Genomic DNA, 13,067 nt, shown 5'->3' on the forward strand with positions numbered 1-13,067 from the left:
CACAGATGCTCTGCTCTGGATTAACTGGTGTTAGACCACATGAAGGACCTGGAGGAAAAGAAAAGGCGAGGCCTGGAAGTCACCTAAAGGCTGCTAGGTTCTGCCATACTCCAAACTCTGAGACTCATCCTGCCCAGTATCCTCTGGATTGGTGCCCAGGGCTAGTGGCTGGAAGCCCTGCTCTCTCCTGCTGACCTCGGTGCCAGGGCACAGGCTGTGGTTACACCTATTCTTTATGCCACGCTGGGAAATGGGGAAGGAGCACCTGAGTTCTGACTGCATGTTGCTCTATGCAGTTTCTCCATGCCTGGCACTGGGCCTAGCACGAACCAGGTGCTCAGTAAATACTTGGTCATTGATAACACCAGAGAAGTCCCTCCTGCCCAGCAACTCTATATGCAGATCCTACTCTCCCAGTATGGTGAGGCTGGAGGTGACCTGTTCCAGGCCACCTAGTTAGTATCCAGGATCTAAACTGAGGTCTGTCTTAGAAGAGAGGCTGAATCCTGGGGTGAGCAGTGCCAGGAGGGTGGCAAAAGTCAGGGAAGGCCTCATGGAGGATGGCACCTCAAGGACAAAGGACGAATTTGGAGGGAGAGGAAGGAGAAGGGTCCCCCTCCCCCCATCAATTTCTTTGTCCTAGGCTGAGCTGTGACCTCAGAAGACTTTATTAACATCCTAATTGTGTGCAGCTGGCTTCCTCTGGCCCTAATGAGCTTATTATCCTCTCTCATTAAGGAGGCCATTGTGGCCTGGTCACTCTGGGGACAGCAGTGGCCTTTAAGTGCCCATGACTTCCTCCCACCTTCGTCCAAGCTCAGCCCCCTCCTAAAGAGGCTAAAGCCCCCAAGCCCCTTGCCCAGGTCCGCCCATCCCCACTCTTTCTCCATCCCTGACTGTCTCTCACTCTGTCTCTGTCTCCGTGTGTGTCTCACTCAGTTTCTACCCTTCCTACCCCTCCTCCATCACCAGCATTGGGAATCCCTCGTTCGAGTCAATTTGAGAGGGCTTTGAAATTGGCCAAATAGCTGAAGATTATGCCTGGAAAGAGGGAGGGTCTGGCTTCAGAGCCTAAGCTTTACCATCCTGGGATTGGGTGTCTCCCTTCCCCATCTGGGTTGGGTGGCCCCCCTGTCCTGCCCCGAGCTGGGTGTGCTGGCCAGGACACCCTGGGAGAAGGTGTTGCCTTCTCTCCTTGGCCCTTGGGCCATTGTGAAGTGGGTTCTTATTGAGGTCCAGCAAGCAGGGATGGCTGCTGTGGCAAGTGACGCTGATATTCTTTCTGGGCCTCTGCCTCCTGGGGAGGCCTGGGCGCTGGCCTGTCAGCCAGCCTGGCTGAATGACATTCCTCTTCTGGCACTGCAGAGATATGACCCCCACAGAAGGAGAGGCAAGGAAGCGGCAGCTTTCAGTGGGTTGGCTAGTTTGAGATTCTCCCAGATGACTTCTCCAGTCTGGGGCTTAGCCCCAAAGATCCAACCTAGAGGCCCCTGCAATGAAGGTTTATCCTGCATACTGGATATCAGTGTGTGTGGGCTTCTCTCTCAGGATTTCCCATTCAAAGGAATGGACATGGTGGCCCCTCTCCTGCCCTCTCTGAGGAGGACATCTCAGCATACAGGCTCCCAAGTAAGAAGACCTGCCAGAGCATGGCTGCCAGGCCAGGGTGCAGGGCTGTGTGTAAGGGGTCTCCCAGCCAGCCCAGCCCCTTGAGAGTTCCCACCAACTTGCTCCACCAATTGAATTTCCTTTCCCAAGAACGGGAGCTGGGAGGATGGGAGAGGAAGGCTAGCGGAGGCCAGCTTAGAGTTTGGACCTGTCTTCTGGGGACATGAAAAATGCAAGAGGTGGCTCACACTGGTCCTTGGGCATCCACAAGGGCTGGCCACCTAACCTGCCATGTCCTATAGCTTTAGTCCTTCCTTCAGCAAAGCTCATAGCCGTCCTCTAGTGGGCGCCTGCTGTGCGCCAGACCACATGCGTTGTTCTTTATCTCATCCAGTTCTCACACTAGCCTAAGGTAGGTGGTTGTCCTCGCATCTTCCAGATGAAGACACTGAGGCTCAGAGAGGTAAGTCACTTTCCTGAGCATGAAAGTGGCAGAGATGAGATTCAGACTCAGGTCTTTGGCTCTAGCACTTAGGCTCTGTGCCTCAGTTTCCTCATCTGCCAGGCTGCTTTCTGCAAGCTCCATTCTGCCCTAGAGGCAAAGTAGACTAGGTACTTACAGTCTCAACAATTCTCGGAGTGCACGAGCAGCTGTGAGTCATGGGGTTGACGCTCTAGACACTGTTGGAATTTGGAGAAGGGCTTCCTAGAAGAGGTTAAGACAGGAGAGAGGAGACTGTAGGGCCTCTGTCTTGGGGAACTGTGTGAGTAGAGAGAGCCAGGCTGAGGATAGCTCTGAGACATGTCGGGCAAGGAGGGAAATCCCCAGGGACATCTCGCTCCCCGCCCCCGCCCCGGCCCCAGTTCCCACCATGCTTTTGCTATCACGTAATTGTATCAGCTGAGGAAAGAGCAAGCCATTTGCAAAAGATAGTGCCTTCCATTCTTCTGGAGTCTCAGCCTCCTGTCTCTGATATGGGAGCAACTAACAAAGCCTGCCTCTTAAGGTTGTTGAAGATTATAAATGAGATATAAGTAGCTTAGCTTAGCACAGAGTAGGAGCTCAAAAACCTTGTGTTACTATCAGCATGGTGGTGGTGGTTTGGTATTCTCCTAGACTAAGAGAGTCAGCACCCATGGGTGGCCAGGTGGCATCTGCACCTGAGGACAATAGCAGGAATACTCAGTATGGCTTTGTGCACTGACCTGGATGTGTGTACGTGTGCTCATGCACGTACTTCAACCTATAGAGTGTGGGGGCTGCCTTCACAAGAATGGAAGGCATGTCTTCAAAAACACATAGCCTTGTCCACACCTCCCTTTCCACACAGCCCACCACTCTCTCAGCCTTGGCAGGAAAGACGACGCCATGTGTGGTACAGGTGAGCCTGAGAGCCCCCATGAGGCCAGCTGACACCTGAGTTCCCTTGGCCAGCTAGGCACACCCAGGGGTTCAGGCTCTAATTGCTCCTTGCTGGAACAACAGTGACTTTGGTCAGGAGCCCCAGATGCATCAAATGACATCTGAGCTGCTGGCATCTGGGAGTGGTCTGTCAGCAGCCGTGGGTGGGTGCAGGCCCATGGAGCCTCTCCCAGAAGCCCAGCTGTGTGACTCGTGCCAGGGCTCCCAGGAAGTCTGCATGGAACTGGGGTGAGCACCTCTGCCCACGCTCATTCATGCCCACCTGGACGGTTTGAGCCTGTCCATCTTTGCTCGGTGGAGGTGCCCACAGCCGTGCCAGCAACAACTCTTCTCTGCAGGGCCTGATGCAAGAGTAACCTGAGACTCGAAGCCACACAGCCTAGCTCTGCACATTCGAGGGCTGCAGTGGAAGCTCAGGCCAGTGTTCTTGAGCAAGGTTGGCAGGGAGCACCAAGCCATGAAGATGATGAGTGTCTCAGCCCCAAGTCTGGAGGGTACAGTAGAAGAATGGGATCCTAAGTGCTGCCCTGGGGTCAGGAGATGCGCACAGTCAGCCAATAATGTGACCCAGGCTTCCTGGAATCTTCCGGTGCAACAGATTCTGAGGTGGAAAGGACTCAGGGACAGCCCTGGCATATCCATGGGGCATCCAGGTGGTGTGAGGTGCAGAGCATCATGCCGCCCAACTCATCGGGCACCTCAGCCACACATTCAGCCCCTCAGCAAGTCTGCCCAGCTCCTCCTGCGTGCCAGGCCTGTGCAGCAGAGGTAGGGGGAGGGCTGGGGCTGCCCTGCCCCCGGGCATTTCCCTGTGCCTGCAAGTCCAGATCCATCTCTCCATCCCAGATCCCCAGCTCCTGGAGGAAAGGAGGGAGCAGAATGTACATGGAAGGGTTCCCAAAGGGTAAAGCAAGGAGGAGGGGAGACAATGCCAGCAGGGAAGAGACCTGAATCCTGAGATTATGAGCCCCTTGGAGCCAGAGAGAAAGGGCAATGCAGGTCCCCAAGATGGCCACAGTGAGTGGGAATTTGGGCCGGAATTGCTTACCCAGAGTGATTTGGTGGGTTCCATCCTCACCTGCTGAGGTCTGTGCTAGAAGTTGCCCAGTGGACCGGAGTTTTGTTCTTGACTCATGATAGTGGATCTTCGATAGTGGACTTGACTCATGATAGTGGACCTTCGATCGTAACCCTTGGTGGTTTCTGGGAGGGGATGACATGAGTGAGCACTATCTCAGCTCCAGTGATTAATTATATCAGCTCATTGCAATTAGGAAGTCCAGAGGGGTGGTCTCGTTGTGGGACACCTGGGACCTTAAAGCTCAGATCACGTTAACCAGGGCTGATTCTTACTACCTCTTGACTTTGCTGCTTCTCTTTTGACTTAATTTTTCAGGCCATCTCTTCCCACATACCCCTGCGATTCCTGGCGTATGTGGTACTTGGGGTTAGATCACCAAGCACCCATGTCAGTTCCTGAAAAACCCCTGAACCATTACAGTGTCCAGGGAGATGACAGACCAATCAGAAGATGTGCCCGCTCCTGCGGTCAAGGAGGCAGAGCCACATGGCACAAAGCCCCATGAAATGGGGGGCCCTGTTCCGTGACCTCCACTTGGGCTCTGTGGAGGAACGCCAGGGGCTGGTGCTGTCGGAGTTCCTGAACGTGCTCCTCCAGAGGCTGAGAGAAGCGGAGAGAGATCCCAGGCAGAGTTCCCTGCAAAGTCCACACCCTCTGGCTTCTTGGGAGTCTGTATGAGCCACAGCCACACTGTTGTGGCCTGGGCTTCAGAGAGGGTGGTGCCACTGTTCAAGGCCCCTGCGTGGTGGGCCCAGAATGTACAAGCGCTGTGGGCATGATGAAGGTGGCCCCCCACCCATCCCCTCAGGGGAAAGACAAGGGAATTGACCTGAATCTGGCTGAAGGAGGGAAGGAAGGTGTGTACCCCAGGTTCTAGAAGGACAATGACCCAGCCAAGTCCCCTCAGCCAAGTAGGCTTGGCCCTCAAGAGTATGGACCCCTCATTCAGGGATTTTTCTTTTCTTCTTTTTTTTTTTTTTTTTTTTTTTTAAGCAGGGTTAGGTTCACAGCAAAACAGAGGCAGAGAAAGTACAGAGGTTTCCCATATCCCACCCCACACATGCATAGACTCCCCCAGTATCAACATCCCCATGAGAGTGGTACCTCGTTACTAGTGATGAACATAAATATTGACGCATCCTAATCACCCGGATTAGGTTTACGTTAGGGTTCGCTTGGTGCTGTACATTCTGTGGGTATTGACAAACATATGATGACATGTATCCATCATTACGGTATCATACAGATGTTACGGCGTTTCATGGGCTTTGCAGAGCTGCAAGCAGAGAGTTGTGGAACTCCCCGGAGAGGGTGGGGAGCAGTGGGCATTCAAGACTGGATCACGGGCTATTTGCTACCCCAGGCCTGTCACACAGGGCAATGGGGACCTAGTTGAAGTCCTGGGAGATGACCCTGGCTTCTGAGTCCTGTGCAGTGGTGGAGCTTCTTTCTTTACTCTGTCCTTCTTCAATGTCATCACAGCAGCCCTCAGGCAGCCTCTTCTACCTCCCAGTGCTCGGCCCTACTGGGAGCACCAGGGGAGCCCCCAGTGTTCCTCCTCCCTGGGCAGCACTCACTGCTGTGGGCAGTGGTGGGGCCTCAGTGCTGCCAAGGAGAAGTCCTGGGTCCTTGACAGGAAACTGCAGATTAGGAATTGGTGAGCTCTGTCATGCACAAAACAATTGCTTTGGGGGCAGAAAAGGATCAGAATTGGGTTGGGGCCAAGACGGGATCCTATGAAGAGTAACTTCTAAGAAGGGACCGAAGGCAGTTAGCAGAGTCCCAAGATCTGGGTGCTCGGAGGACTTTGCTCAGCCAGCGTTTGTTTGAATGGTGAATGAATGAACCAGTGAAAGAAGAAAATGAATGAGCCGTTATTATTTGGCCATTGCCGTCAAGGGTCACTCAAGGGTGCAGTGCCCACTTAACTGTGATTGAAATGTTAACACACTTAAGGGCAGCTGAGAGTAGCACCGATGTGGAAATACCACTGACCCGTGATGGGGAAAGGGGAACAGTGACCCTTAGAAATATCCCTGGATGCCTTTGAAGTAGAGAAAGTAGCCAAATTCCAGGCCACACCAGTGGTCCTAGTGGTCCATTGAAAGGCCCTGAATGGTCTGTGTGTTTGGCCAGAGCTCCTTTGGCATTTTCTACAAGTTGACTTCCACATGTCGAACGTATCATTGTTTTCAGTTTAATGTTTTAATTTTTTCATTCAGCATTTGTGGAAGTATGCATGGCGGTCCATCGGGCCCTCTTATCAGGAAGCGTGTTGGTCTCCTCTTCTTAGTCAGGCATAGGCTCCTTGAGACTAGATGTGGGCCAGACACTTGCCAGACACCTGGGCTGTCTGGCTCTGTTCCGCCCCCTATTCGTCCAGGCCCCCGCCGCCTCTGCCTTCCTGCTGGGTTCTCATGGCCCTGTTCTCTCTTGTCCCTTCTACAGGCTGGTGGTTTGTGAGCACCTCTGAGGAGCAGGGCTGGGTCCCTGCCACATACCTGGAGGCCCAGAATGGTACTCGGGACGACTCAGACATCAACACCTCCAAGACAGGGGAAGGTAAGGGCCTGCAGGTTGGAGGGAATGCGGTAATGAGACAGGCGCGGAAGCCTAATGGCATCTGGGAGTGGTCTGTCAGCAGCCGTGGGTGGGTGCAGGCCCATGGAGCCTCTCCCAGAAGCCCAGCTGTGTGACTCGTGCCAGGGCTCCCAGGAAGTCTGCATGGAACTGGGGTGAGCACCTGTGGGGTTGTGCCCGCCTCCCCCCCCCCCCCCCCTGCTGGCCCTGGCCCTGAGAATGAGTCCAACTCCTGAAGGCAGCTTTCTCACTCTTCTCCCTAAAACCATTAGAATCCCTAAAGAGAGCTGGGCTTTGTTCTAGCCCTTTCTTTCTTGATCCGACCCACAAGTTCACTTCCCATCCAGATCTGTTCCCTCTGGCCTTCACGTGGGGCTCAAATTAGAGAACAAATTCCCTTGGGGTGTGGCTCTCACACTTAAGCGACTTTGGGGCAGAGACTAGGGAAAACAGTCTTGGGGATAGAACCCCAAAGCTCCCTCTTCCCCCAGAAGCCCTGGGGTCCTCTGGGGGACCCCACAGAGACCTGCCTTTGCCCCACATTGTGCTCCTTTGTGCAGAGGCAACCCCACTGGGTTGTGTACACACAGTGTCTTCTGTGGATGTGTTGTTCTGCTCAGAGGCCTCTATTCCAGTGTCTTTTTAGCCTGACCAAGAGTGCACATGGAGGTCTATGCGTCATTTCTCAGTGTTGCAGGCACCAAGGGGTAGCTCCAGTCCCTGCACCATCAGCCTCTTTGATTAACTGTGGCCCAGTGAGGTTTCTCTAGGTCTAGTAGCATTTCAGAGAGCCTGCCCCCTCCCACTCCACTAGCGAGGCACCCCTAGTTCCCGGCCTGCTGCTCCTAATGATTTAGCTATGTGCTTGTCTTCATAAGGCTTGAGGCCTGATCAGCCTACTTTGCCCCATGGTCCTCACCACTGGGCCGCACACTTCTCCATGGCACGTTTTGCTTGTAAGCAACTCTAGGAGCGTGTGTACGTGGAATCAGCGCCCCCACATGAAAAGGCGATGCTAAGAATGTCAGAGTAAAGGTGTTGGGTAGATGATGGAGGAATAAGACATTAAGTGGGCAGAAAAGTCAAGGGAAGGAAAGAACTTGAGAGGTATGTGGCCACAGATGCCAGCCTGCTTGGAAGAGAGAGCTATGTTTGGCACAGAACAAGCTGTAGCAGGTTGTAGGGGGCCGGGGGCCGGGGGGAGGGGAGCGTGCACGTGCATGTGCGTACATACCTAAGGTGACCCTCCTTTAAATAGGTTCTTCTGCATGCTTTTGGTAGGACTGTGTGCCAGGACCCCTGGCAGCATTTGGGCAGAGACGCATTCCACCATCACATCTGGGCATCTCCACCCAGCTCTGTAGAAGGGAAACAGCCAGGAAGGACTGAGCACCCGGGCTGAACATGCGAGCCCTTTCCAATGGGGCCTAGTCCCTAGAAATCTGTCACAAGGTGGATGTGCACTTCAGGGGCTGCAACTCTGGTCAAGGGACTGAAATAAAGCATTTACAGGAGGAAGGGTGGGGCTCCAGCTGCCTGCCGAGTAACCGGCATTTAGGGGAAGGATGAATAAGGAGCTGGCGCTTAGCGGGCTGCTTATTTTGGCCTGGGCAGCAGGGAATGGGGGGTGGGTGGTGCAGGGGGTAGGTCTGGAGGTGGCCTGAGCCTGGGATGTCTGGCCTCCACCCCTCTGGCTCTCAGACATGCCCACTTGGATGGTCCCCACTGACCGTTAGGGCGAGCATTCCTGCTGCCAGGACATGGGAGGTTTGGAAGTCATTAGGAGCAGGCATCCGGGAACTAGGGGTGCCTCACACTCACTGGTCTCTGGCAGCCTACTCTGGGGAATACCTGCATCCACAGACAGACCTGGAGTATGGGGTGGGTGGCCACTGCGGTGTGTCTGTCAGTCTCTCTGCACCTGCAGCCACGTGGCTAAGAGATTAGCTCACCCTGGTTCCCTCTCCAGCCATCTCTACCCCAGCCCCATGGCCATGCCGTCATGGGTCTCCTGCGCCCTGTAGCAGAACTTGGAAGCCTTCATCCCAGCGAAGCTTCCCTAATAGCTCGTGCTTTGTTCCTCTGGGAAGAGACAATCAGCAGTTTTGGTTTATTTCTGTTATCAGACATGCTGGCATATGTGTTTGTGTATCTCCTGAAGCCAAGTGTGCAGTATAGAATTCAGAAATGTTAGTAGTAGGAGGTAGGAGGGCTGGAGTGAGGGTAGAAACCCTCTCACCTGCTAACAGTCATGAGGGTCCAAGGCCCACATTTGCAAGATGCTTTAGTGAACTGTCAAATCCATCACATCTCAGAAGTGAGAAAACGCAGGCCCAGAGACCTGTCTCTTCCACAGAGCCCGGGGTCAGTTTGTGGCAGAACCAAGACCAGATCCTGGACCCCTACCTATGTCCCTGTGACCCCCAGCCACCAGCAATAACCTGCCTTCCTCCCTGGTGGGCTTGGCATTGGCACCAGTGAACCCGCTGACGGTCACCCGTGCTGCTGCACCAAGGCCAGGCGTGCCTCCAGTGAACAGGTGCCCCCGCACAAGGCCCTGCCCCTCTGTCCAACCTCCCCATTGCTGGCAGGTCAAGGGGCGCAGAGCTGAGAGGAAGAACAATATCTGGGTGCTGCCCGACACTTAGGTGGCTCAGAGGGCTCCTTACAGCCCTGTGCCTCTGCTTTCCCATTTCTAAAATGGGGAGCGTGCCAACGGCACAGAGCTTCGGTGAGGCTCCAGTGAGATGGTCCTTGTAAATGGTTTAAACTGGGTAAACCCTGACCTGGTCACCAGCTGAAGCTCTTACCCATAGAGGATTCACACACCTGCCCAGGAGTCAGCTATCTGTCTGAGCTCCTCCCAGGCTGGCCTCACGCGGGACCTGACTTAACATTCCACAGAGTCCATTCAGTCTCTTGACTTGTTTTACGCCAAGGCAGGTGGCGTCAGCCCCATTGGCAGATGAGGAAACAGAGGCTTAGAGAAGGACAGCAGCCCACCCGGGGTGACATAGTGACCTGGCTGTGGGGCCTGGACTGAATCCGCACTTCCTAACCTTTTGTCTAGACCTTCTACTTATAAGAAGCAGGTCTAACAGGACACTGTCCTCCTTCCTGGAAAGCAAATAATTCCCAGGAGGCCTTGGTGACGTTTGGTTCAGGTGTGTCCAGACAGTTTTACTGTGGCTCTAACTGCCAGCCTCCCTCCCTCAGACCCGGGCAGCCTAGCACCCTTCTCCTGCAGTACCAGGAGGTAGGGGCCAGTTGGCACCCTGGAGCCCTGGTCTGCTGTCTGTTCCACCTGGGTGTCCTATAGGAAGGCAGGGGACATCTGGAGCTAGGCCACACAAACAGAGGACCAGCATAGGATGCCACCCCAGAGAGGGTGGTCTGGATGAAAGGGGTCCGGAGCCGTGAGCAACTGGGGCGGCAGGTCCTCTGTCATCAGACAGTCAAGCAGATAACTTGTAGAAAGGGAGAAGAACCAAGCCCCGTGGCCTCTGACCCTGTGTGCTTCCCTCAGCACCATTTCTTAGGCATCGGCCATGTGCCCGGCCTTATGCCAGGCCCTGGGGATGCAGAGAAACAGTCTTTGCCCTCAACAGACTCGGTCCAGTGGGGACGACAGAGGAAGCAAAGACAATAGCAAGGAAGAGACCCTAAGTCTTTACTGGGCATGTGCGTTCTCCCACACATGGTGCCCGGCTCGTGGTGGTAGGTTCACAAGCAGGACTTGGTGAGTGAGTGGGTGGAAGGTGGGGCTGTAGCCCTGGTGTGGCGAGTCCCCCTCCCCCCGCGGCTAGCACTGCCCAGCAATGGTGGGAGTAGTGGCCTCTTCCTGGGGCCGCAGCAGAGGGTCATCCTTGCACTGGTTGGAGCCAAAGACACTTTTCATCTTCCAGGTGCTGGGATTTTAAATTCTCAGCCCCTCCCAGGCTCAGGGGCATAACCCTCACTTTGGTTGAAATTTTCCCCAGATGCCAGTGATGTCACTTGTCAGCCGTATCTGTCCCCATCCAGCAGGTGTGTGCTGTTGGGTGCTGGTCCAGGTGATAACGGCCTGAAAGTGTGAACCTTCCCTCCCTCCATCCCTGCCCCACCCCATCCCATCTCATCCTCATCTCCATTCTCTCCGCTGGTTGCTGTCGGCCGCGTGTTCCATCGTCATCTCCCACACCAGTGTCCAAGGGCGCAAGGCCCATATGCGGCGATGGATCGCCGGTGGTCCAGGGGCATGCATGGTCAACTGAGCTTAGCACCTGCAGCTGCCGCCTCTCTCTCTCGCGTGTAACATATATATATATATATATATAACGTATATACGATATATACTGATATATGCTGATATATATATATATATATATAACCATATATATAACTTATATATATATGATATATATATACTGGAACATATATATATATATACATATATATATATATGATATATGCTTGATATATATATATATATACTGATATATATATATGATATATACCGAACATATATATATATATATATATATATATATATATATAAAACAAACTCGCTCTCTCTTAACATGCTTTGGTCCAGGCTCTGCCCTGTGGCCTTGTCACCCAGATCCACTGACCAGACTTTTCTCTCACCTACTGCAACTTGGGGGTCTGGGTTGGGGGGAGGCGGGCACAGGGCTGCTCGGGAATTAAGATGAAACCGAGGGTGACTGTCTTCTACCATTATCCTAACGGTGGGGGTCATGGGGCTTAAGGTACGGTTGTGGGGACAGGTGGACCCTACAAAAGGCAACATTTGCCCTGGCAATTGCAGACTAAGAGAACTGAGTGTTTCTAAATCTCTTCATGGACTCACTCGCGTGTGTACGCTCTCTCTCTCTCTCTCTCTCTCTCTCTCTCTCACGCACACACACACACACACACGCATCTGCATCTGCATATTTTACCCCCATTCATTGCCTTCAGTACCTGAGATGGTTGCTCCCTAGGCCAAAGCTGTTCCAGCAGTTACTTAGGAACACAGTAGGAAGAAGGACCAGCCTACAATCCACCAACTTGAGCCAGCTCCCAGGAAACTAGAAAGGGAACAAGAGCCAGACCCAGCCTGGCTCCTTTGACGGCAGTATCGGTGCAGCCAGGGGCCTGATCAAGAGGATTCCAGGGAGGCCCCTGGCCTGCCACACAGGTTGTTTGGGAACCAAGACATTTGCAGGTTCAGGGCCTTTCCAGCATCCACGAGCTTAGGAAGTGGAGAGTAGGAACCTCTGAACAAACCCCTAAATATCTCCAGAGCCCTCAGGCCCTGAGTGGCCAGTTTCTCCTGCCTCAAGAAGGGCACGTCACGTGTGCTTTGGGCAGTAATGGCACAGCTGGGAGGGTGTGTCATAAGCACCGGCCTCTCTGGAATGGCAGGGGTGCCCCATGACTCACATACCACCCTGAAGTTTGTTCCTGAACAACTGCAAGACCACATTTGCTATCTGTCCCCATGCCCCAGGCAGCAGGAGGCCTGGGCTCTGGGGTGGCCACCACCCGTGGCTGGCTTAATGTCAAGATCACAGCACTGGCCATGAGATGCCCAACTTGTCCTGAGGATGGAGCATCAGTTGGACCCTGGGGCCTGGCACAGAGCAGGGAGCCAAGTCCTAGAAGCAGCAAGAATAGGCTGAATATAAAGCAAAGGTGCCCTAGAGCTAGAAGGGGTGGGGCAGCATTGCTGGGGGACCAGGCCGGGACACAGCCCCAAGCCTCGGCGGCAAAGGAGAGTGGGATTCTGGCCTGGAAAAACAGGGAAGAAGGCTTGGCCTTCCCTCAGCCCCTCCAGCATCTGCTCTAAACATCATCACACACTGAGCCCCAAATACAACTCTGTCTCCACAACCACACAGACACACACAGCCAGCGAAGCACTACCACCCGTGCACAGCCCGGACGGCCACAGCCACGGCTGCAGTACACTGTCCCATCCAACCCCCAAGGCTATATGTCCATGGACCTGCTGTGCACACAGCCAGTCACAGATATACATATGTAATTCCGCCCATGCAGCCATGTGCAGACTGTCCACATATACATTATTTACAGTCACAAGTACGCTGTCCACACAAACTGCTTATGGCCACATTACATGTACGCCTCTGCAGCAACACCATAGGTACACATAAAGCTTCTTGGAGTCTCGTATACATGACCCCTGTGGCACATATCCACAGGCAGTGTAGTCACAATTACAAACATACAGTAATATATATGTAGGCACAAATACCCAACTAAACGCATAACTCTGCGGTCACCCATATGTATGCAAATATAGAAGCAAGTATAAGCCCACAACTTTCTCTCTCTCTCTCTCTCTCTCTCTCTCTCTCTCTCAAATAAGAG

At 53.7% G+C, this 13,067-nt stretch overlaps 1 protein-coding gene across 5 annotated transcripts in view; it reads left to right on the top strand.

The window, feature by feature from the left end:
• Positions 1-13,067, top strand: part of SH3PXD2A (SH3 and PX domains 2A) — a 220,628-nt gene that overhangs the window by 182,931 nt on the left and 24,630 nt on the right. For all 5 annotated transcript variants that reach the window (XM_039871290.1, XM_039871294.1, XM_039871291.1 and 2 more), the window contains one exon: positions 6,561-6,674. In XM_039871290.1, the coding sequence (XP_039727224.1) occupies positions 6,561-6,674 (114 nt within the window). The remainder of the gene's footprint in view (positions 1-6,560; positions 6,675-13,067) is intronic.

Source organism: Pteropus medius, unplaced genomic scaffold (genome assembly GCF_902729225.1).
Source record: "Pteropus medius unplaced genomic scaffold, Ma_sr-lr_union100, whole genome shotgun sequence".
Taxonomy (NCBI): domain Eukaryota; kingdom Metazoa; phylum Chordata; class Mammalia; order Chiroptera; family Pteropodidae; genus Pteropus; species Pteropus medius.